Source organism: Lagopus leucura, unplaced genomic scaffold, assembly GCF_019238085.1.
Source record: "Lagopus leucura isolate 7727_CA_CO unplaced genomic scaffold, USGS_WTPT01 Super-Scaffold_73, whole genome shotgun sequence".
Taxonomy (NCBI): domain Eukaryota; kingdom Metazoa; phylum Chordata; class Aves; order Galliformes; family Phasianidae; genus Lagopus; species Lagopus leucura.
The window spans coordinates 36,939,340-36,961,838 of NW_024962252.1; the positions used below are offsets into that span (position 1 = coordinate 36,939,340).

Genomic DNA, 22,499 nt, shown 5'->3' on the forward strand with positions numbered 1-22,499 from the left:
ATTCAATGTGGAGCAAAAGTAATTTGTTTTATTTAAAGTTTCCTGCTGCTTCAGTTGTTTTTTGTTTTGTTTTTTTTTTTTTTTCTTCTTATGTTCAGTGAACTGCAGGTTCTCAAGGTAAAAACTTGATTTGATAAAAATCAATTTAATTAGCTTCCTGGAAATTGCAGTCTCAGGAAAAAAAAAAAAAAGTTCTATGCAGTATGGAACACAGATTTAAATTTTCTTCTGTATCATAGCAATACAGAATAATTATTCTTTTTTTCTTTCAGTCGCTTTTACACAGCTTCTCCAAAGAGAATATATTCCAATCTATTCAAATTCTTCATTTCTCCAAGTTTATAAGTCTTGCTGGTAGTTAACATCAGCACAGACGTTTGCTGGTTTTGACTACATGGGAAGTAAGACATTACCATAGTTACTGTAGTATTTCTAGTATGACCAAAGCATGTCTGATTCTTTTTTTTGTAATGATAAAAATGAGCAACGTAGGACTGGAGCAGTTAGGGAAAATGCAGAGGTAATATTGTGACTGCAGAAATATCTGATTTCTGTGTTTGGTAGTGACAGACGTGTTCTGTTGGTGCTGTTGCTAGCATCTATTACCATATGTTAGGAAGGGAGTCTGACTTCGCATTTCACCTTAAGCTTATGATTCTACTATGAGCTTGTTGTGTCATAGTGGCAGGCAGGTTGGGAAGCTCCTTACAGTTCTTTCTTTCCATTATTCACACTCTTACATAACTGCATGTGCCTCTATTAGAAGTCAAAGTATTGGCATTTATTTAACATGTTGGAAAACAGGGCTCTAAGAGTCAAAAGCGGAGTGATTTTTTTTTTAATCTTTTGTGGGGAAAAAAAAAGTGCTTTCATTCATTTGTATGTTGTTTTTGTACCTTTGTAGCAAACTTTCTTCGTACAATGACTTCTGTGCAGCTTTAGCAGACTGCTCCAGATGTTACGTCTTATTTTTAGCCCTACTGAACAAACACCAGAAACAGCAGGTCAGTTTTTTTTTTTTTTATCTCTCCATTTTTATATATTAATCCTCTGATGCGTCTGTGCATTATTGTGTGTAAGCCTGTTTTCAGTGACCTACTTTTAGGCATTTTCCAAATAAAAAATTTTAAGTGGTTGATGGCATTTTAAGTAGTAAATAATTGAAATGAAATCACTTAGATTAAATATTCAAAGCAATACAGAGGATAGACAGTTGATTCATTTATCTGTCGGCCGCATATGTCTTTTAGATACTTAATTGTTTTTTGTAGTTAAAAAAACCAAAAACTTTTAAAAGAAAATAGTTTATTTGTGTATTTGATAGTAGGAAACTGTAGGAATTTCTTCTGCTCTCCTCTCCTACAAAAGGAGGGTGAATTTTCCAGAGCTAAACAATTTCAAAGCAGAGGAAAGCTTGTTCCTTGGTAACTGCATAAGGTATCAGACTATCTCTCTTCTGTTAGAGAAAACCATATGCCTGTAAGGCTGCATTGGAATCTTGCACCTAGAAAAACATGTTTAGAGTTTGTTAAAATGCCTCATCCTACTAGCTAAAATTATACGAGTTTATTTGTTACCAGATTCATTAGAACTCGAAGTCTCTGTTGCTCAATTTTCTTGCTCTATTGTAGGGATCTTTCTTATGTTTACTGGAGCACTAGGCTCTGGGGATTTGGTGTAGGATCATAGTTTGAAAGATTGCCATGCTGGTAACAGCATTGTGCCCCATTTATGGCAAATTACACAGCTGTATTGCCAGGTGAGATTTAAGAAGAAAACTTCTTTGTAGAGCATAAATATTTCAAAAGTGGAATGAGATTTCAGAACATTGAGCATAAAGATTATTTTTAGAAGTAAAGAACTTTCTTAGCTGCTCCAGTGTCTAAACTGACTTGAGCACATTTATCTTGCCTACACAATTTGACACAAGTTTAGTAACGCGTGGTCAATTGTTGGAAGGTCCTTTTTACTGCTGTTGTTAAAGCTAGTTAATGAAGGTAATGATATCAGCTGTGCTATGCAATTTATTCCTTCTGTTGCCAAATACAAAAATATTTTCTCCCTTTCCTGTTTACCTGCCTCTGTTTTCTGTGATAGTGGAAAGAAGGAGATGATTGGAAGAAGGAGAAAGGAGAAAGATTAATTACTTTCATCTGTTGGTTAACATTTCAGCAGCATTCCTGAGTATTTCTGGGTTCAGAGTGCTTTTGCATTGTGTAGTCTATAAGGATATTCAGTGAAGGACTACATAAATAATATGAGAAACCTTGAAGATGTTATGTTTTACTGGATTTGTAGCTATACTTCCTTGTGAGCACTGTATTAAAATCTCAACAAATGTTGGTCCTATGGGAGTAAGGAGCTTAAAGCGAGTAACATCTTCCTTTCAGCCTTCATCTGTAATTGTAAAAGGAAATGTTGACTTGATAGTTTTGTGTCATAATGAATTCTAGGCTCATATATAATTTCAAATTTCTTCAGGTAATTGTCAGAATTTAGCTTCTCATTTGTCTGCTTTCTAAACTAATCACTAGATTAGCTTTAGTTTTTATATTAAACTATCAAAATATAAGTTAGAGAAAAAAGAACTTGTATGTTAGAACAAAGTAGTTATAGTATTACGGTGATTATGTTTGCAATGTCTTCAGAATAGTTATTTCTTAACTGCAGTTTTTAATCGAGCATGCAATTGCCATTTGTCAGCTTAGTGAAGCCCTGCAGAATCAAGAAGAGGGCCGTGGGTAAGGCACCATTTTTTTTCTGTACGGCGTAATAAACACTTGAGCTGTGAGAAGCAGGAGTGCTTTTCCTGGGGTACAGTTGGCACTGCTAATACTGTAAAATGCTGACAGCTAGTGAGTTATAGAATGAGGTGGTGCCTGTTGAAAAGTAAACAGCTAACAGCAGTGTGGGTAAAATTGTTTGCTGTGGGAAGAAGAGGAGAATAAATCAGCATTATTAACTCAAACCATTCAAAATCCTTGGGACTGAAAACTGATATGTTAAGAAAGAGGAAGTGTGTGTGTGTTTTGAATTTTAAGGTTGCAAAGTTCATGTTTTTTATTTACTGGCAATCATGACAGCTAGGAACATACTGGGGAAAAAAAAAAAACACCAAAAAACTTTCTCAAGTGCTGTGACTTTAAAAATAAACATTAAATATCATGCAAACAAAAATGTGAGCACTGGAAATGGGACTAATGACTTGCTCCCACACCATACACTGAATTCCGTAGCTGCCACCCAAATAGTCTCTGTTCTTCTCACCACACTGCAGTTCCAAGTCTTTTTAATTTTTTGTTCAGCTCATGCTCTCTCTTGAGTAAAGGAAGCAGAAGGAACGGGAGAGAAGGAATTTATCTCTGTTGAGAAAGACTTTGAAATTGAGTTGGCAGGACTTGCTTAATTCCATGTGTCATAATCTTAGGTAAGGAGAGGAGTACTGAGGATTGAATAAACTGGATCTGCAAGGTAGCACTCAGAAGTTCAGCAGTGCTTTTCTGGGCGTCTGTAATGTATTTTCTGTTGGACCGACTTGTGGTCAGTTTTGGAGCTTACTTGTGTGAAGTAACAAAAAAATCCTTGGTGGTTGCCAGATTCCATGAAAGCCTATCAGAAATGTTCTCGTAGAGCATCTATGTTGTGGGGTGAGTTTTGCATGCTTCAATTTCTACTCTGCTTTGTAATCTGGTGCTTTACCCATCTCCAGGAATCTTTGAACAAGGTGTTGTTCCCCTTACCCAGATCACTATCATCCATAAGCTTCTCAGATAAGCTAAATAAAGTTTAGTGTTCTCAGTTTGTGGTTGATGTTACAAGTCGTGAAGAGACTGTGCTTTTGGAACAGGGAGATTACCTAACTAGGGCAGTAGCTTCTGTCAGTAGGTCAAACGCTGCCTGAGCTTAGGTGGCCTTGTGGAGGCCTGCCAGCACTTGTTATCTCCTATCAGTATACAGTTAAGAGTCTGTTTTCATTCTTAAGTGCACAAATGCAGGGTGTCATGCTAAAATTTGCATGGAAGGATCTTGTGAAGAAGAGTCTCTTTATACTTCAGTTTAGCCTACTCTTTCTAATTAGAAAACATTTGTGAAGCATCTGCCATTACTAGATGCAGCAATTGCCTGCTAAGTAAAAGAATAATCACACCGAGTCTCATGGAAGGTTCATCCAGCCTAGTATCTATGCTAAATAGTGGAGAAAATCAGATGCCTAGAGAACAGCAAAACCAGAACAAGCCTATACGATACTTCTCATGCAAACTTTCCAAACTTTAAGCTCTTTCCAGATTTGAGAGTTCCTTAGCCAGGTGTGGTTCTCTTGTTCAAAATAAAATTCAGTGGTGTTCTTTTCCACGAAGTTCTAGTCACCCCTGCAGAACTTGTTATGGAACTGTATATCACACATAAACTTCTAAATTCCTCAGCATCCATTGGCAAGGAGTTGCTGTACTAACTGTTGCACAAATAATTTTTTTTAATTTCTTTTGAATTTCATTTTTAGTATCTTTATTTGATACCCTCTGCTTCTTGTTTTGAAAAGCTGATGAAAATTTAGTCCCTAGTCATTCATTTTGCACTACTTCTTACTTTTTTGACTTTTATCATACAGTCTTTGAGTTCCCTCTTTTCCATGCTAAAAATTCCTTGCTTGCTTAAGAGTCCTTACTTGCTTAGTGATTTCTGATATAGATTCCATACTGTTGTGCATCCATATAGTGTTTCTCTGAGCTTTTTACAATTTTTAGTCCTGTATCTTTTTTGAGATGAGGGGACTAGAAGTAGCTGTTGAGATATGGCCAGATCATATTTTTCCATGCTTGCATAAATTTGTTTCTCAGTGAAGCTAAAAATTTGATTTGCTTCTTTGACCTTCTATGAGTACTACAACTCTGAGGAGAATCCAAAAAATCTCCCTCCAGGTGGTTATGGTTGGTTCAAAGGCTGTAATTTTGTCTTGTTCTGTTTCGTTTTTATCCACATTTGAATTTTGTCTGTTATTTTATTATCAATTTATGCTCTTCAGTCAGCCTTTGTCTTTTCTATTTTGAATATCTTGCTGTCATCAACAAAATCTACTGTGTCACTGCTGCCACCCACTTTTCAGTGTTTTCTTATGAATCTGTTGAACAAAACAGGTCCCGTCACAAAACCAGGTGGAATTCTGATGGTGCTCTGCAATTGCAGGAACCATTAATTTATTGTTTCCCATCCTCTGAACATTTAGTGGTACAGAACATTCCCCTTACGGTATGACTGCTTAGTTTCACTAAGATTTTGGTGAGGGACCTTGTCAGAAGTTTTCTGGAAAGCGAAGTAGATTCTGTCAAGTGGGTCTCCTTTATATCTGTTGATCCCTTCAAAGAGCTCAAGAATTGGGTGTCAGAACTCAGGAGTCTTAAAACTGATTGCACGTATCCGACTGTTCACAAATTGGCTGTTCTTTTCAATGGTTTCTTCAAATTCATCAGACTTGAATCTCTTGGATCCCCTTCTAATAGTTGATTTCACGTTTGTTACCTTTCCTGTTCTGAGACATCAAGGCAGTTTTGAGTGAGAGGTTGCTCATCACTGTTAGTCATTAAGCTATTTAGTTAATGAGTTAGAACTCTTGAGTTATTATCTCTTCCTGGTGATTTGTCACTGTTTCATCAGTTTTTTCTTTAGAAGTTTGTGATCACTTTGGTTTTCAGCAGATCCTCCGATGACTCTTCCCTGCAGAAGACTATAGCGTTGAGATCTCAGTTTCTTTCATAGTGGGCAGGAATCAATGCAAGGAACTCATCTAGCTTCTCTGGAATTGCATTTTCTTCACTGCATGCTCCTGATCATCAGTTAGTTCTGCCAGTTCTGGCAAACATCCTGGTCCTGATATGCATGAAATGATTTCTTATTATTTTTGTATCTCTTGTGTCAGCCAGTAGAACTGCACTAACTAACAATTATAATTTGCATGTTGTTTTACTGGTTTGATTTAACAATCAATTTGTCACAATTTACTCTATTAAATGAAGAGTAGATTGAAACTGCTTTGTCATCCTCTTTAACAAGATGTCCACAGTTATGGGGTTCATTCTGCCTGGATCTGCACAGTTTTATTCCCAAGAGCATCTACCAAGTAGCAAGTATCAAATGAGTTTCGTGAGCAAGCAGACTTCAGCTTGTAAGAATTTTTTTTGTCTCCCTCTGAAAAAAAGTTATGCTTTTAGGGCTGTTGAATATTTTTTTTGCTCTTAGGCTTGCTGCAGTGGGAAGATTGCTAAAGATGGCGCCTATAAATGCAGAGAAATTCTCTGCTTTGTTTCTAGCATTATTTATTAGGGAAAGACTTATCTGTATGCCCTGATTGACCTTTCTGAATGGTTTTTTGCCTGGCTTTTGGACAACTTTGTGATGAGCTTCCAAGAACTCCATATCTGTTTCAGTCAGTCATATAACCTAATAATACAGCCAGAGACTCTTAACAAGAATCCAGTGATACAGCCATTTTTATTTCAGATTTTCAAGTTTTTTTTCTTAAATGCTCTGAAAGTATTACTGGCACTCTGCTCAGTGGCATCGTCAGAGATACTGGAGATTTTCCATTTTTTTTCTTAATTATTTCTATATTTTAGGGGCGGGAGATGTTTGTACTTTTGTTTGAATAGCTTTGTCCCTAAAGAATTGGCCATCACTGCTGTGTTTATTGAGCTTCCATGACTCGCTTTCTGTTGCTTTTCTCTTCTGTGCTATCCCTCGTTTGGGATGAGGACAGCTGTTTGTATGGCTGCATGATACATCAGCTCATAGAACCAACACAGCTTCCAATAATCTTAAAAATGGAGGGGAAAAAAGCAACGCTAAAAGGACCCCAGTCCTTTGCTGGGTTATGATCTATATCTCATTTCCCAGTCTAGTTTGATGAACAGCCACACAAATAGTATCTCAATCACAAATAGTGAGGAAACAACATGGGGCGGGAACCAAACTGCACACGGCAAGTAGAGTGGGTGCTGAAATGCTTGCTTGGCAAGGTAATCCTATGAAATGCATTTTGAGATAATGTGGCACTTTTCTGCTGTGTTTACAAATATGTATTTCATATACATATTTCATATGTATATGTAGTGTCCTGGATAATTTAAAAAACAAAACAAAACAAAAAAAAACAGACATGAGAGGGACACAGAAATTAACCACTGGAAGAAGAAAACATAAGAGTTATTTTTCACAGATTTCCTGCATATTTGTAACCAATCATTCATTCTTTCCTGAATATTTTTCCAAGAAAGAAATGTCCATTTTAGAATAAATATTATGGCAACCTGCTGATAAATCTGAATGACCACATAAGGTCTTTCTCTACAGTATAATTTTTGTGATGGTGTGCTGAGTTGATAGTTTATTTGTACCTTCCTAGTACTCTGTGATTTATAGTTCATTTATTTAGATCTGAAAGCAAAAAGAGGGAAGTAGAATGCAGAAAATGTGATATGGTGAGGAATCTAGAACTCTGTAGTCAAGCAGCCTTTTTGGTACGTACTGAATGGAAACCAAATGCTTTGGTGTACCAGAGGATGCAGCAGTGTAAATGTAGTTGCCGGATATGTGAGTGTTAGACTAACAGATGATAAGGAGATATTACTGCTTGGATGACAGATACTCTTAAAATGTGCTGAAAGCTTGCAAGCAACTCTGAAAAGAGCTATAAAAATGATGAATTTATTTGCTTAATTGTGGGGTGTTTTCTTTGGAAATCTAATAAATGCCTAAGATCAGCAATTATTAGCAAGTTGTCTATTTCATTGAATTGTAAAGGAAGACATTTTTGTTTATAAACCGTCCTTTAACTTAGAAATGTGATACCACGAAATAGTTGTTGAAGCAGTGGAAATTCAAAGTAGTAATAAGAAGCAAGATTTTAACCAAGGATACCAGTAATCATTAGAGCAATACTATGGGGGACATAGTTTTCAACTTTTTTCAGTTAGCGATTTCTGAAATATTTTCAATAAAGCATTTACCCTGCTTTTCACCAAAAGTTGTTCTGTTGAGAGAGTGATTGCTTTGTTACCTTTCCTAGATCTCCAGGTGTTGACAAACCTAAGGACATGAGCTCTTCATTGCTAAAAGGCATTAAGTGCAAATGAACCCTTATCAGAAAAGTTACCTTAACAGGTTGTAGGGTATAAAAAACTGTTGGATATTTTCCTGTGGTATGTGGTATAGAGAAACATGCATTTCTGGGCAGCCTGCTCTAGATGCTTCTGCTTGAGCAAGGGTTTGAATGCCTGTCACTGTAGTAAAGCCTTTCCTCTCTGTTCCTTGCGTCAGGTTTCTCAGAATCTTCTTAATTTGCTTTTGATACTTCTGATATATTCTCTCCCACTCCTTTTCTTTTTTCTTTTCTTTTTTTCTTTTTTAAATCAAGTTTCACATTGGGTGGTTTAACCAGGTGTTTTCACAGTCAAAATGTCACTGCAAGATGAATCCTTACTGTGTTAGCTTCAGGAAAGCGTAAGTGCTGCTACTTTGTTTTTAGACTATCAGGCTCTGCAAAGAAAGTCTCCATCTTTCTTTCTAAGGATATGTAAAAAAACAGAAAGATAAACTTGTTAATTCAATTTGAATGAGCAGTAGATGCAGTTTATACAGTACCTGAAGGGGATCTACAGGAAAGTTGGTGGGACTTTTTACTAGGAGCATATAGCAAAAGGACAAGGGGTAATGGTTATGAACTGGAAGAGGGTAGATTTAGACTAGTTACAAGAAAGAAATTCTTCACTGTGAGGGTGGTGAGACACTGCAACAGGTTGCCCAGAAAAGTTGTGGGTGCTCCCTCCTTGGAGATACTCAAGGCCAGTCTGGGTGGGGCTTTGAGCAGCCTGGTGTCCTTGTGCATGAAAGGGAGGTTGGAACAAGGTCACAGAATCACAGGGTTGCATGAGTTGAATGGGACCTCAAGAGATCATCAAATCCAGTGCCCATGCTAAAGCAGGTTCCCTGCAATAGGTCACACAGGTAGGCATCCAGATGGGTCATGAATGTCTCTATGGAAGGAGATTCCACAACCTTTCTGGGCAACCTGTGCCAATGCTCTGTCACCCTTACCATGAAGAAGTTGTACTGCTTGCTTATATGGAACTTCCTGTGTTCAAGTTTTAGGCCATTACTCCTTGTCCTATCACTACATACCACTGAGAAGAGTCTGTCTTCATCCATTTGCCTCTCATCCTCCTTTAGATATTTAAAAACATTAATCAGATCCCTCCTCGGTCATCTTTTTTCCCAGGCTGAACAGATCCAGGTTACTTAGTCCTTCCTCATAAGGGTGATGCTCCAGACCATTTATCATTCTTGTGGCATTCTGCTGGACTTCTAGGAGATTCCTGTCTTTTTTTTAACAGGGAAGAACTGGACACAGATGATCTCTAACGTCCCTTCCAACCCTTCACCATTTTATGATTCTATGATACTTCTGGGCAAATTAGTGGTTGTTTTTTTTTTTTTTTTTACTATTGCTACTGATTTTGTGTAACATGAAAAAGCATAATTCATATACAGCTAGAGATTCAGTAGGAACCCTAATAGGAGCTTCTGGCATCTTGATTTCTTGTTTCATATCACCCCTCCCCTTCTGATGGATCCAGATGGACTAGCAGGTATTTGGCCAACATGTACAGATTCTGGAATGGAGTTCCTTCCCTTGTTTATCTATCTTGTTTTAATTAGAAATTACTGATCTAATGGTTGTCCTTTCTTACTCATTAGCAAACCTGTGCTATTTGTAGGTCTGTTCATCATGATATACGAGGAAAAGCAGATACATTTTAATTGCTCAGATAAACTGCTGTCAAGTTCTGTGACTCAACAGGTACACTGAGTACCTTTGGTATTAGCACAGTACAAGGAATAGATTTTTAGAGTTAGAGAAATAAAGAAATTGTAATACTAGTAATAAAATTGTATGACTCCAGATGTCAGAAAACTAAGAGTTTGATGTTGATGGAGTAAGCGGTGCCTTTCCCCCTTTAAGTATGAAAATATTACAGATTCTTGATAGATGAGAAGAAAAGAAAATCATCACTTCTTCTTCTGGAGCTCTTCTTGACATGTTTCTTCAGAGTTGTTTTTTCCAAGTGAAGCTGTGTGGTTTTATGTATATCTTTCCCATCAAGTTTGGGTCCCTCTATGAGCAGTGCATCTCACATGAATGCCTCTAAATAAAAAGATGAAGTAACTGAGTATAATTCTCACCTGTAATTTGCCTTTCGTGCCATACATACTAATACCTATATATTATATAAATGAATGTAATAAGTAAACAAACGCTGTAAGATGAGCCAGTGGGAATGAAAATCAGCGTGGATCAACAGGGAATTTTTTTCTGAGGCTCTGGGAGAAATAGAGAGTCTCCTTCCTATGGAAGAAGGGATGGGCAACTTAGGGAGAATACAGAGATTTTGTTAGGATATGCAGGGAAAAAATCAGAAAGGCAAAAGCCCAACTTTAACTCAATTTGGTCATTGGGATAAAAGAGAACAAAAAACTTTATAAATATTTTAACAGTAAGAGATGGGCTAAGGAGAATCTCCATTCTTTACTGCATGCAGTGAGGAATGTGATCTCTGAGAATAAGGAAAAGGCTAAGGTTCTCAGCGTCTTCTTTATGTCTGTCTTTAAAAGCCAGACCAATTATTCTTAGGGTACTCTACCCCCCTATACCTGGAAGTCTGGGATGGGGAGCAGAATAAACCTCCCACAATTCATGTGGAAACAGAGAGCTACTACTACACCTGGACTGTCACAAGTCCTTGGAGTCAGATGGGATGCACATGAAGGAGCTGAGGGAGCTAGCAGAGGTGATTACCAAACTGCTTTCCACCATCTATCAGTGTTTCTGTTCAACTGGAGAGTTCTCAAAGGGTTGAAGGCCTGCCAGTGTGGCTCCCACCTACAAGTAGGGTCATAAGGAGGATCTGGGGAACTACAGGCCTGTCAGCCTGACCTTGGTGCTAGGAAAGGTTACGGAGCAGATCATCTTGAGTGCGATCACATGGCACGTGCAGGGCAGCTGGGGGATCAGGCCTAGCCAGCATGAGTTCATGAAAGGCAGGTCCTGCTCGAACAACCTAATCTTTTTCTATGATCTAATGGCCCACGTGATGGATGAGGGAGAGGTTGGTGGATGGTGTTAAATTCAGCTGGTGACTGGTCACAAGTAGAGTTCCCCAGGGATCTATGCTGGGGCCTGTCCTGTTTAATATCTTCGTTGATGATCTGGATGAGGGGACTGAGTGCACCCTCTGTAAGTTTGCAGTTGACACCAAGTTGAGAAAAAGTGTTGATATATCTGAGGGTAGAAATGCTCTTCAAAGGGATGTGGACAGGCTGGATAGCTGCGCTGAGGCCAACGGGATGAGGTTCAACAAGACCAAATGCTGGGTCCTGCACTTTGTCCAAAACAACCTCAGGCAATGCTACTGGCTTGGGGCAGAGCGCTGGAAGACTGTAGAGAAAATGGACCTGGGAGTGTTGATTGACACTCAGTTGAATGTGAGCCAGCAGTGTGCCCTGATGACCAAGAAGGCCAATGGCATTCCTGTCTTGTATCAGAAATAGTGTTGCCAGAAGGAGCAGGGAAGTGATTGTCCCCCTTTACTCAGCACTGTTGAGGCCACACCTCAAATTCTGTGTTCAGTTTTGGGCCTCTCACTAAAGGAAAGACATTGAGGCCCTGAAGCATGTCCAGGGAAGGGCAGTGAAGCTGGTGAGGGGTCTGGAGCACAAGTCTTACGAGGAGCAGCTGAAGGAATTGGGATTGTTCAGTCTGGAGAGGCTCAGGGGAGACCTTATCAATCTCTACAACTCCCTGACAGGAGGTTGTGGTGAGGTAAGCTCATTCTCTTCTCCTGCATAACCAGCCATGGGGTTAGAGGGAATGGCCTCAAGTTGTTCCAGGGGAAGTTCAGGCTGGATATTTAGAAAAATTTATTCTCTGAAAGAGTGCCAAGGTGCTGAAATGGGCTGCACAGGGAAGTGGTGGATTTATAGTCACTGGAGGTGTTCAGTAAATGTTTAGATGTTGTACTGAGGGACATGGTTTAGTGCAGAAACATTGGTGGTAGGTGGACAGTTGGACTAGATGATCTTGGAGGTCTTTTCCAACTCTTGGTGATTCTATGATTCTATGAAATGACTGCTATGTAATTTTTCTGCAAATGTCCAAGAGTCTGAAGTTCCACATGCAGCTAATACTCCAAACATTTAGAGATGCGTAATAACTTTATTTATTATACTGATTTTTTTTTTTTTTCACTGTGTACAGAAAGTCCCCTGGGCCTTCTACAGGCTTAGTCTTGCAAGCAGTTTCAAAATGCCATTCATTTTTACGTGCATTTTTTTACAGAGCAAACCTAAGCTGGTGTTAGCAACTCTTACCCTAAGAGCATTTTAAACACAAAGGGCAAAAAGTAGTATGAACTTTAAAGCCTTATGTTACTTGAGATAAGTTGTATGTACTTTTCTCTTTGTTCTAGTTAAATTGTCACTGGAAGATAAGGAAAGTTCAGTAATATGCTATTAAAACCAGATGTGCGTGGCTAGAAAGAAGTTATATTCTAGAAGTTTGTTTTGCTAGCCTGTAGGTGGAAAGAACAGTTGAGATCACACTTCTCAAAATATCGGTGGATTGCTGTACTATACCTGTTTGTCTGTTTGCTGATTGGGTAGGGCTGTTGCTGGGCTGATACTGTTTTGACCAAAATTAGAAAGTCAATATAAACGAGTCAAACGAGACTGCCTGCTTTTTTTTCAGTTCTCTCTTCTGATTCATCTGTTGTTTGTTTCAAATTCTTACAGCCTTTGTGAAATGGGGGCTGTGCCAGCAAAGGTGAAAGCTCTTAGTGGTTAGTCAGGAAGAACGTGCAGAAAAATTTTGTCTCAATGACATTTAGAAGCTAGCAAAAATATGATGCCTGGTTTAGAGGAAAAAAAAGAAAAAAAGTGGAAGTGGGTCCTGCAGAGTGGTCATATTATACAGAGAGGGGAAGAGAGCTCACGTCTCCATTAGGAGACTGCCTGCCTCTTGAATTCAGAGATAGCATTTGTCTTTACCTTAGGTTGATGTTCTTGTAAGCTTCTGTGGCAGAGGCTTGGGACCTGAAATTTGCTCATGAGGGCATATGTGAAAAAAGGATTGCTGCTTACACATCTGTTTTTCCTTAAGTCTACTTCAGTTGGAGTGTGTCTGGTTAACTTGTATTATTAATACCATCGAGGGTTAGAATGTGATTATAGCTATTGCATCTGAGGAAAATGATCAAAATACTGGGTTAATGCAAGCACAGCAGTCTAACAGGTATAAAATGCTGTCTGCACTATATCTGAAGAAATGCTGTTCTTTTACCTGTGTTGATACAGCTCTTTAAAAATAAGCAGGTTTTGAATAATATGTTCTAGATGTTTTAGTTAGTTTGTACCTGGCTTAGTTCAGATTTTCAGAATCTTTTTTTCTTCTCCCATACAGGTGGGTCAGAAAGAGATGGGGGAGTGTTGAATAGCACTGAATTAAGATCCACTCATTTTGCAGAAAAATAGCTGTAGCTCTGTCTGTCCAAAATGAAGCAGAAAGAGATGCAATTCAGTATCCCACTCAAGGGCAAGGATAGGAAGTGCTTTAAGAGACCAATTTGGTTAAATCATGAGATCTCGAGATATATCTAAAAACAGAAAGTAGGTCTCATTTAGCGATGATAAAAATAAGAGGGTGGCAAGAACATTTAAAATCAAAATCAGAATAAACCAGCACAAGATGAGAAGCATCTAGAAGGGGACATAACAAGAAGCACAAGAACTTACTATAGAATATTAACTGCAAGAAGACAATAAGGAAGTAATTGCTTCTGTGTTCAGAAGATAAGATGAGAATTACTGGCGGATGACATTAAGTAGTGAAGCATGGAATGCTCTTTTTTTCTTTTCTTTTTCTAAAAGATCTAAGTATGATCAAATGATTAATCTCTATTCCAGCCTGAGTTCTTTTATCACTGAATAATGAGCTAGAGTGTATTTAAGTGTCTTCAGACCAGGTGGACCTCAAGAAATTTACTTTCTGGTTCTTACAAGAGGGCAGAAAGGGGTAATGTCTCGAGTTCCTGAGAAGTTATGAGGGATGACAAGGCCATAGGACACCTCTCTGGAAAAGAAGAGAGGGGGAATTGGAGAACAACAGACTGGTCATATTTTTGGTAAAATTCTGGAACAAGTAATTCAGCAATCTCTAGACAATTGAAATTAACAAGGGAATGATACGGATTTAACAGTAGCAGAGTAAGGTCCAGTAGTTTAACCTCTGCAACGGGTAGCAGGCCTAGAGAAGAAGGGAAGTTAGCAGTCTTTGGCCATATAGCAGACATTTGCTTGCTTGTAAGATTAGTAAGATCTAGCTCATAGGATTATTCTGGGCTATAAAATGATGTTTTAAAATTACTATGGACTTGTTAAAAACAGGTTACAAAGCATATTCCATTATTGATTAGTGACCTCAATGCTGTGGTAGATCTGTGAGATGCTTTATAAAATTTTCTTCTGTAAACTGATTTATGAAAGATGGTAGCATAACAGTTGTCTTCTATTTGTTGTATTTGGCATTGTTTCTATGTTTTGGGACCTGCTATTAGATAAATTCTGAAACAAATTATTGCCTTCTATTTAAGCAGCTGATAGCTTCTGATTTTTTTTTATTTAAATACGGTTTGTTTACTTTATTGCAGGACTTGGTTATCCGTATCATCTTTATTCTTGGTAATTTAACAGCAAAGAATAACCAGGCCCGTGAGCAATTTTTTAAAGAAGAAGGAAGTGTTAACACCTTGATGTCATTGTTCCAAACCTACCATGAACTTGATTTGAATGAAGAGAAATGGTACCATGAAAGAGGAAGGGAAGAAAAAAAAAAATCCAAAGCATCCTTCCAAAGCAGAAGATGTTCTGATAAAACTGATACGAGTGCTGGCCAATCTGTCCATTCATCCTAGTGTAGGAGCAGCTCTGGCAGCTGCCCATCGTGTTGTAGAATTACTTGTTACAGTACTAGGTAATAAAATCTATGTTGCATGTGTTAATCTTCATTCGATCTGCAGGAAGAGTTTAGGATTTTTCTGCTTAAGCTTTTTATCTAGATTGAGCCATACCTAAGTGGATTCTGTTGCTAAAATAAGTCAATTTTCTGGTATTCATAAACTGTATTATATAAAATGCTGTTTGAGACAGTGAAAGCATTGGCTTTTCAGTGTTTGTGCAAAGAAGTTGTAGAAGTGCTTCATTCGGTGGTAAGTTTCGCAGACTTGATCACTAAAGAGAAGCAAATTAGAATTTTAAGCATGTCTGCCTGTGAGACTTCACTTATAAGAAGATCCATTGTTCTACTTATTTTTAACATTCACCATTTTTGTCGCTGTTCTGGGGTTGGTTTTACCACTTACTGATCCCTTTGTGAATCTAAATGCAGGCTAGAACTGGGCAGACTGTTCTCCCACTAACATAGTTCAGCAGTGAGGAAATATATTTCAAATAACTCAATATATTTTAGCGTGTGATGAGAACAGTAAGACTACATAAACACAATCAGCCTGTTTATATACTAATTTACCAGTCTTATCTACCACAACTGGCATTTAGAGACAAGAAGACTCACAAATTCATCTGCTCTGTCTTAAATCCTGTAGGAGCTACCAGGGTTGGAACTGTCCTAATAACTGTGTAAGCACCTTTGAGCTTTAAAGCTTCTCTCTGACCCTCTCTTCTTTTCATGAGTGCTCTATCAGTTTACCACAAAATTTTATTTCCTTCACCCTTGGTTTCTGAGGGCAGAAACCTCAGAAAAATTCAGACTTGCTAGCATAAGAGGAAATTGCACATCAGTGATATTGTCAGGAGCTCTTAAAGAGAGAGAATGTCTCAGATACTGTTAAAGACTACTTTTTTAATTTTAATGTGTCATAGTAGCTTAGTAGTAGTCTTTGTTCTCTTTGTCAGCAGTCTGATAACTGTAATACAGGCCTGTTTCTGCATGCAAATCCTCCTCAGCCCCATCTCAATGCAGTAAATAGGATCTGTAATATGTTTTAACTAGATTTTACATAATGTCATGTTAGTCACAATCATTTCTATAGATGAAGTCAGAAAGCGTGACTTTGTATTGCCACTTCTGCATCAGCTATTCCTGTTAGCCTCTACCCTTTTAGTGAAAAATAAAAATGGTCTTTAGTAGTGACCACGTTAACTGCAATTCAGTTCACTCTGAGCTGTGCTTCTAAGTTATGTGTCAGTATATGTATGTATGCTTTCTTTACGTACATTAGAATATAAGTCAATTGAAGTCTGCGAGGAGTTGGTGATCAATGCTGCAACAACAATCAACAATTTATCCTTCTACAAAGTGAAGAGTTCTGCAGTTCAAGACAAGAAGCTACGCATTGCTGAAAGTAAGGGCTTCTAAACAGTGCCTTTTGAAAGTGAAAGTTATACATGCTATGCTTTTTCGCTACAGACAATGAAGACGCTGATAGGATATTGTGGCATTATATTGCAGGAATATGCAGATGATAGGGCTAAATTATTCCCATAGGGATTTCTAATTCTTTTGGACATAATCATATAACTTGTGTGAAAATATTTAGGTTGTGACAAAACCCCTTCTTTTACTCCCCAAATGAATTTGCTGTGATGTTTTCTCTTTAGCAGCTTTTGCTAGGCTCATTCATGCCAAAATAATAATTGCTACCTTCTAGACCTGCAAGATTTGTTATCTGAAATTGTTTTGTTTCTGGATTATAAATCTGTTGCCAGTATAGGGCTTATGTGGTTCACTCCCCTCTGTTAGTATGGACAACAGTCATATTTTAGTGATGTGAAGGAGCTGCATGTGAGTTCTGGGATTTATTGTATTAATCATGTAGAAAAGGCTGTTGTTATACAACAAATCTTGCAAATGTTACACTCTAAATAGACAAGATATGGAGGAAAGGCAGAGTCTGAAATTTATGCAAAGGGCAGAATGAGGAGTAGGAGAAAGTATTATGTCTGTCCACATAGTGCCCTGACTACTAGACGTAGTTTCCTCTCTAGGTTAACAGTTCTGCTATTCTGTCATGAGTGATTTTATTTCCCATAAGCTAGCTCTCTCTTAATGCTAGTCAGAGAAATGTGGAAACAAATGACTTCTCTTTCAGTCCTATCTGCTCTCCCTCTCCTGTTTTTATTGTTAGAATGGGGAAGCAGTCCCATTGCCTTTCCTCTGTGAGAAATGAGGAGAGATGAAACCTTTTAACACAAGACCAGCACGCTTCCTTCAGGAGACATTTTGAGAATATTTGCTGTTTGATACAAGTGTGTGGATCCCAGAGATGCACGCGCAAAAAATAAAATCATTTCTGTTGTCTCTTTAAGGCACGTTCAAGGCATGTTCAGTGTTGTAACGCTCCAAGAAGGAAATAATGGGAATAAAGCCAACCTCTTTTCTCATTTTGTATTTCTCAGTTTTCTGTGGTGGAAGGGTTACTGGTTCACCGATCTGAGTCCTTTTATGTGGTGCGCTGATTTCGGTGATTCACTTCTTCCTCACAGAAGACTGATAAATGCACTTTCTGTAGCGCCATTCCTTTGCCACATCCCAAAAATCTAAACGATGGTAACTCTTCCTAGGAAATGCTGAGGGTCTCATTCTATCTGCTGAAGATTGATGCTAATTACAAGTGAATCTGCTAAGCAGGAAAGCAGCAAGCAAATAAATGTTTCAAACCGGGGTGATATTAAGTAGCTATTCAGAGAAAATGTATTTGCTTGTTGGTGCAGCGCTGACTGAAAATACAGCTAATGTCAGAAAATAATTTTTGTTTAAAGAGGCATCCCACCATAAGACCATCTGTTCAGGATCTAAATCAGTTTTCTTAAATATTACAGCATTTTTTGTTCTGTCTTTCTGGATTGTCACATGAGCCCACTCAAAACTGTACAGCAAGATCGGTTCCCATTATTACAACTGTTTTTAGGCTATCTTCATAACTCCTCATCTGTTCCTTTGCATTTAGTCCCATATTGGAGCTCTTTGTCTCATCTTCAAAGCCTTACACAATTTAGCTCTTCTTCTACCATCTGCTCATCTCCTTCACTGCAACCAGGCTGTTAGATAGATGTTCCCATTTATTACGTGTATTGCTGTTACTTCTTGCATTCTGATATTTATCGATAAAAAGCCAAGCGCATTTCTGATATACAACTAATTGTTTTTATTTCTCTGCAAATCTGTAGTGCTTTTGAAGCTGTTAATGAGCAACAATATGGATGGAGTTGTGGAAGCTGTCAGAGTCTTTGGCAATCTTTCCCAGTATCATGAGATCTGTGACTTCATCGTACAGAAAAAGAGTGAGTTTCGCATTTGTAGGAGTCCTGTTTTTAAATGTCCATAGTTCTAAAAAGAAAAAGCTTATTAATGAGCTGTCTCACTTAAAGGGCAGAAGCAGTCTTATCTGAAGGTTTGCATATCGTGCCAATCTTAGAATCCAGCAGTAGTCATTATAAAGACCATTTTATTTCAGTTTCATTAAGACAGAAGTATTGGAGTAGGAAAAATGTGCCATGGTCTACCTTCACAAAGGCAGATACTACAAAAAAACCCTCTGTTTTCCCTAAAGATTATGATTTTGAATTTCCCTTCACTCCTTCATTTCCTGAAGTCATACAGGTTTGTAATGATTTGATATAAAATGAATATCCAACTTAACTCTCATTTAGCTTCATAGTCTTATGATTCCCATGTTCAACAGCTTGTTAGTGCTTTGTAATATGCAGTTAAGATGTTTGCCTCAACAAAGAGGCTTCCTCTTTGCCCCTGGGTGAAGTAGAATACAAGTCTTCTCAAGTCCTTTTGCTTTGGTGCCTGAAGAGCTTTGGGGAAAAAAATGGCAGCTCCTTGCTATCCAGAGAAGGTGCAAAATCAGTTTAATTAAAAAACAATTCACTGAAAATATTTTCCTATCTACCTATCAGTGCTCAAAGTGTCTTGGTCAAAGTGTCAAGGTGATTTGCAGCAATATACAATCCCTTCTTTCAAGGATGAATATATAAAGGTTTGTGGTGGTGAAGGTATCTGCAAAGGAAGAGCTGACACTTAGTAGCTGCTTGCTAACGAGCTGTCTCAGAATTTTACGTCTTGGCGAGAGCATGGTGTCAGCATGCCAGGTTCAGGAGGAGCTGGGAGTCTGCCTTTACTCTAGGCAGGACTGACTCTCTGGTTGAAGTTGCCTTCCACTGCTTATTGAGTTTAGATTCAACAAGCGCTGCGAGATGCTGCATGCCCAGCATCTGCTTCCTGAAGGAGCCCCAGGCTGCAGCAGTCCCAGCTGGATCTGATGCAGTGTGAGGCAACGCTGCCTTGCATGGAACTTCCTTCTGTGAGTGCCAATGCTAAATCCTAGCGGTTTATGCTGACTGTGTGATTGACGTGAGAGTGATACTTTTAAGAAGTAACCTGCAATTCGGCTTGGTCAACCTTCTGACTTGATTTTCACAATACTTTGGTGTAGAATTTTGTAGGTGTTGTGTTGAAGTATCTCATGTTGAGCTTGCGCTAATGACTTTGATCCTGTTCTATAAGCCAAATGCAGTAACTTCACACTACTGTGCTACAAGGTTACAATTCTGGGTTGGATATCCCGTGTCTGAGCGTTTTCTGACTGTGTATACTGCCATTTGCATGATTATCTTCTCAGTAATGCTGCTTTTTTTCTTTACAACCCAGTACACAAGTTCGTGATTGCTTTACTTGATGCCAGGAATCAAGATGTCTGTTTTTCTGCCTGTGGAGTCTTGCTCAATCTCACAGTAGATAAGGACAGACGAGCTCTTCTGATGGAAGAAGGAGGAATTGGGAAGTAAGTTCCTGACTATATTTTACCTAAAGTCACATTCCAGTAGTTTGGCCAAAGATCTTTAATGAGATTCTTTTTCATTGGGACCAAGAACTTGTTGTAAGGTTGCAGACTATTAGGGATGTAATGGGCTTCAAGAGAAAATCTTTCATATCCTTCAGTATGTTTTTTTGCAAGAGCGTCAGAGTGCCTTAGCCAAATGCTGCGCCAACACTAGTAGAATAATCTTCCAGAGATCCTCCTGATCTACACAGGAGCATACAACACAATAACTAAGGCGTGGTTGTACAGTAGCCACTTATGCTTGATCTAACTGAATCCTATGTGAGTTAAATGTACAATTAATAGACACCTTTGATAGGTACCTGTGAAAGAAATGGGGTGCCCCCCATGGTGTTTTGTCATTTTGGTAACTGCTTAATACTGCAGAGAGAACAATCTGAGGTATCTGTGCTTGGTATAACAAAGCTGCTGTGTCTCTGAGAGAACTCTCTCTGAGAGTTCATTGTTAAAGCACTTCTACTGTAAGTGAAAAGATCTTGAAAAACCACTGTGGATGCAACACTTGTGGCTTTGATGTTCAGATAATAGCGGATCCAGCTTAATTGGAGCAACATGAAAGATCTTGTTCTTACACTTGTAAAGCAGCTGATACAACCCACATCTATGAAACAATATGCCAAACTTTGAAATGCTTTCCTGTTCATACATCACATAATTATTTATTTTATACTGTGTAAACAAAACTTTTTGTCTGCTTATCTTTCCTTCCCGTGTTCTGGTTAACTTTCAAAATTTGAAAGCTGAAAAGCGGGAATAAAAATGAATGACAGGTTGATTGAAGAATGAATGTGAGAAGTGTCTGTATATGTTCCATATATGGAATTTTATATAAAATGGAATTAGTAGAGTTTCTGTTATGTAGAATTGTATAAAATACAGAATTGCCTGTCAGTTTGAGAAGCAGGAAGGAAAAGCTAACAATATGGAATGAATCTAGAGAATACACAAGTGGTTACACAGTCAGGATGACCTCCTTAAGAAAATCAGCCCTATGGATTTTTGAAAATTAGGTTATTGTACCTATATATAGTGTTCCTAATAAAACAGGAAATTGGTTTCATCAGAGGGATAAACTTAAAAAAACAAACAAACAAAAAAAAAAAAATAAAAAGTTAGAGCATGATCTTTTGGGTTTTTATCAGATGCTGCCAGTTTTCTGCAAACCTCATTTTAGTTGCTTTTCAGTTCCTGGTGTTTTCAGCCACATTTGAAAGTGCTAGATACCCTGTAGTTCCTTTCCTCATCACTGGATTATAAAGCTCACAGTGAAACAGGGAAGTGAGAGAAAGAGAGTGTCATAAGGTTGAGGAAGAGAACATCAATGAAGGATTAATGTTAGAGAGCTCACTAGGGACAGCAGGTGAAAAAAAGCATTTACTTCTGCTGCCCTAGGACTTGTGAACAATGCTGTTTGGAAATGGGAACTCTGGACATGTACTGTGTGTAAACTGGTGGAAGCAGAAAAGTTATAGCTTAATTTCAGTGTCCTGTATGATCTAGCCTGCATTTCTTATCTGTGAGGAGGTGAGACTAGAAGAAAGGCCAAGAACCTAACGGTCCTTAATAAAACTGGCATTTCTGAGAGGAGTCTATTGGGCAGGCTAAGAAAATACAAGAAGGGATGAGATCTGCAAAACAGTCAGACTTCACTGAATCTAAGAGGTAAATCTGTGAGCTGTGGAAACAATTACTTCAGATGTCTTCAGGTTAGATCCTCTGATGTATAATAAACTGTAAGCATTAACAGAAGATTTTTCTGCTTTCACATCATCTTCCCAGGTGGATTCTTGGTGACTGGTAAGGCTGGTTTGCATTGCAGCCTTGGCTGTAGTGGTAGCTACACATCTGGAATGGTCACATATTGCTATGAAATCTGTTGGAATTGAGCATCTTTCATTTGATTGTATTTGTGACATGTAAGATTGAAATATTTCAATTGGATTAACAACTTATTTGATGTGGTCAGATTCAGGTAGGCATATGCACTTACATACAAGCAAAAGGCTCGTTTGCATCCTTGGGGTATAGACTAAGTGAAAAAGAAGAGAGTAGCATCAGGAGTTTATTAATGTAGAATTTTCCTGCAATCCCTCATAGAATCTGCACACATTTCTAGACTACCTAGATCTTAAAGGACTCCAGAGAAAACTATATGGAGCAAAAACACTGTTTGTGTTTGTTACTGACAGGTTAGTTGACTGCTTACGAGACTTTGGGCCAGCAGACTTGCAGCTGGCTTGTTTGATATGCAAAACCCTCTGGAACTACAGTGAAAACATCACAAGTGCGGCCTTGTGTTTTGGAGAAGATACTGACACGTTGCTGATGCTGCTCACATCACTCTTAGGTGAGAGTCACATTGTTGATGTATTTTCCGTAATAAGTGAATTAGAAGGAGCAAAATCAAAATGGTATTGTTTGGATGGGAAGTCTGTCATGGATCTATAAGTGGGTTGGCCAGTATAGACTGTCCAGGAACACAGTGGTTTATTGACATACAGCACATTTCCTGAGATTTTGCAGATTGCC

General features: G+C 38.3%; 1 protein-coding gene across 1 annotated transcript in view; it reads left to right on the forward strand.

The window, feature by feature from the left end:
- The window catches only part of ARMC2 (armadillo repeat containing 2), a 95,288-nt gene that overhangs the window by 67,610 nt on the left and 5,179 nt on the right, over positions 1-22,499 (forward strand). The window contains 7 exon segments of the mRNA XM_042891152.1: positions 905-1,004; positions 14,751-14,936; positions 14,938-15,073; positions 16,341-16,463; positions 18,289-18,402; positions 19,778-19,910; positions 22,160-22,317. Coding sequence (XP_042747086.1) covers positions 905-1,004; positions 14,751-14,936; positions 14,938-15,073; positions 16,341-16,463; positions 18,289-18,402; positions 19,778-19,910; positions 22,160-22,317 — 950 coding nt within the window.